Source organism: Cydia pomonella, chromosome 13 (assembly GCF_033807575.1).
Source record: "Cydia pomonella isolate Wapato2018A chromosome 13, ilCydPomo1, whole genome shotgun sequence".
Classification (NCBI taxonomy): Eukaryota; Metazoa; Arthropoda; class Insecta; order Lepidoptera; family Tortricidae; genus Cydia; species Cydia pomonella.
The window spans coordinates 1402557-1404760 of NC_084715.1; the positions used below are offsets into that span (position 1 = coordinate 1402557).

At 39.5% G+C, this 2204-nt stretch overlaps 1 protein-coding gene across 1 annotated transcript; it reads left to right on the plus strand.

Moving 5' to 3' along the window:
* Window positions 1-374: 374 nt before the first annotated feature.
* LOC133523952 (uncharacterized) lies at window positions 375-1746 on the plus strand. Its single transcript, XM_061859676.1, has one exon. The coding sequence runs from the start codon at window positions 409-411 to the stop codon at window positions 1669-1671; it is 1263 nt and encodes a 420-aa protein (XP_061715660.1). The 5' UTR covers window positions 375-408; the 3' UTR covers window positions 1672-1746.
* The last annotated feature ends 458 nt before the right edge of the window (window positions 1747-2204 follow it).

Genomic DNA, 2204 nt, shown 5'->3' on the forward strand with positions numbered 1-2204 from the left:
CATTCTTCATAAAAGCATTTTAATTGAAATAAATTGAATAGCTAGGACACACACCGAAAAAAACATTAAATACAGTCATTACCACGAAAATGCCTTTACCATTATCAAATAAGTAAATAGTAAATGTAAACATATCAAAGTAACGACTTTCCAAGTGATTTAATTTTTGGCGCCAAAGTCCCCAAAATAAAAGCAGTTATTATAATATTTAACAAAATTCCAATATTATGACACCATCCCGAATACAACCATCCTGAACACAGTTAGTAATTTACCTCACACAATAAAATCCGTTGCATATTATTGACAGTAAAGCGTACTATAGAATTAGACACACATAATATTATATAAAATAAAATGTTAGTTAAATCGCGCGCGCGCAGCGCTTACGTACGGCCGCATACCTACATGATGGCAAAAATGACGGACGTAATAAAATGCAACTCGTGCAATATTGTAATAGACGAATTATTGGCTTACGTGCAAAATAAAGTGTCGATAATTGACGCGATAACACTTGTGCGAATATGTAAATCCGCGTTCACTAGTGACGAAATCAAGAAATCTAAATCCTTGTTGTTTGATTCCATTTCAACGGATGCTCGTAAAATTACCAGGAAGAGTAAGGGCAAGGAGGAACGTGATCTTGTGGATATAATAAATGTGTTTAGGTCGACAGAACCAGATGTGGTCCCTATATTTGTCGCGCGGCAACTTGAACGTCTACCGCCGATTCTTTTTAACAGCCTAGATTGTACCAAATTATTAAAAGATATGTTGAAGATGCAAAACGATTTGGACGAAATTAAAACGTCATATGTGACCCTTCAACAACTAGACAGGCTAAAAGAAGAACTCCAAGTAGCCAAAAATAATTATTTGCCGCCTTCGTCGATATGTAACGTAAATACGAAACGAGGGGCCTGGGCTGTTGATACTTTTGACAGTGGACCTATGGGCATTTTACAGTGTAACTCGACGGTTATAGAAAACTGCGAAGTGGCTAAACAAGTGCCGGGACATGAGAGTGCAAACAGAAGTATTTTGCAGGAGGGTGTGCCGAGATCTTTGCATGACTCATCAGCTTACCAACGGTCGAGCGTCGATAAGGTCGAGAGTGCGCATGCATTGATCGCAGATACCGCACAAACTCACGCTACCGCTACACCGATGCCGCCGGGCGAACGTCAGCTGATCCAGGACGTAAACATAGCTATCGGTACAGCGGATAACGTCTCTTCAATTATAAGTGTGCCGAATAACGATGAAGGATGGAATTTAGTGCAAAGGCGTTCTACACGTACATCGAAATATCGTTTACAGGGAAAGTACGGAGTCGCGACGGGCCTACAGTGTAACTTTAAAGCCGCAGAAAGAAAAGTTCCGCTTCTTATAACGAATGTACATAAAGACACGACGCGGGAGGACGTAATGCAGTACATACGCAAGCAAACCAACGATACTGTGTTCTTACGAGAAATACATACCAAAAACAGACGGGACTATAAGGCGTTTAAAATGTTCGTATCTGAGAATAAACTGCATATGTACTTAGATGAGAAAATATGGCCCGAAAATATTATTTTCAGACGGTTCGTTAATGATAAGTACAAATATCCGAACAGAGTTAACTCTGACGTGGCTGGCATGGACAAAGAAAATAATAAATAGCTGTGATAATAATAGTACTTATAGTTGTAAGTTTGCAAGTTTTAACTGCAAGTCGGTAAAACGTTCCATAAATGGAGTGAGAGAATTATGCCGTACATGCGACGTGATTGCGTTACAGGAAATATGGCTGATGAAAGAAGAAATTCCTTATCTTAGCACCATAGATGGATTATTTGGATACACAGGAACGTCAGCAATGGACGCTGCATCCGGAATCTTGAGAGGAAGGCCGTATGGCGGCGTGGCTTTGCTGTGGAGAAATAGTGTGTTTTCTAACGTAACAGTGATAAAGTGTGATAGCAATAGGGTATGTGCAATTAAAGTTCTAGTGAAAGATCGTCCCATAATTATTATGAGTGTATATATGCCTACGAATTCAACTATTAATCTGCCGGAATTCACCGATTGTCTGGGTACGGTAAGTGCTATTATAGACGAATATGGCATAGATTCTGTGTACATGCTGGGTGATTTTAATGCTACCCCGGGGGAGCTATTTTATACAGAACTAATGCATTTTTGCGATGAACAAA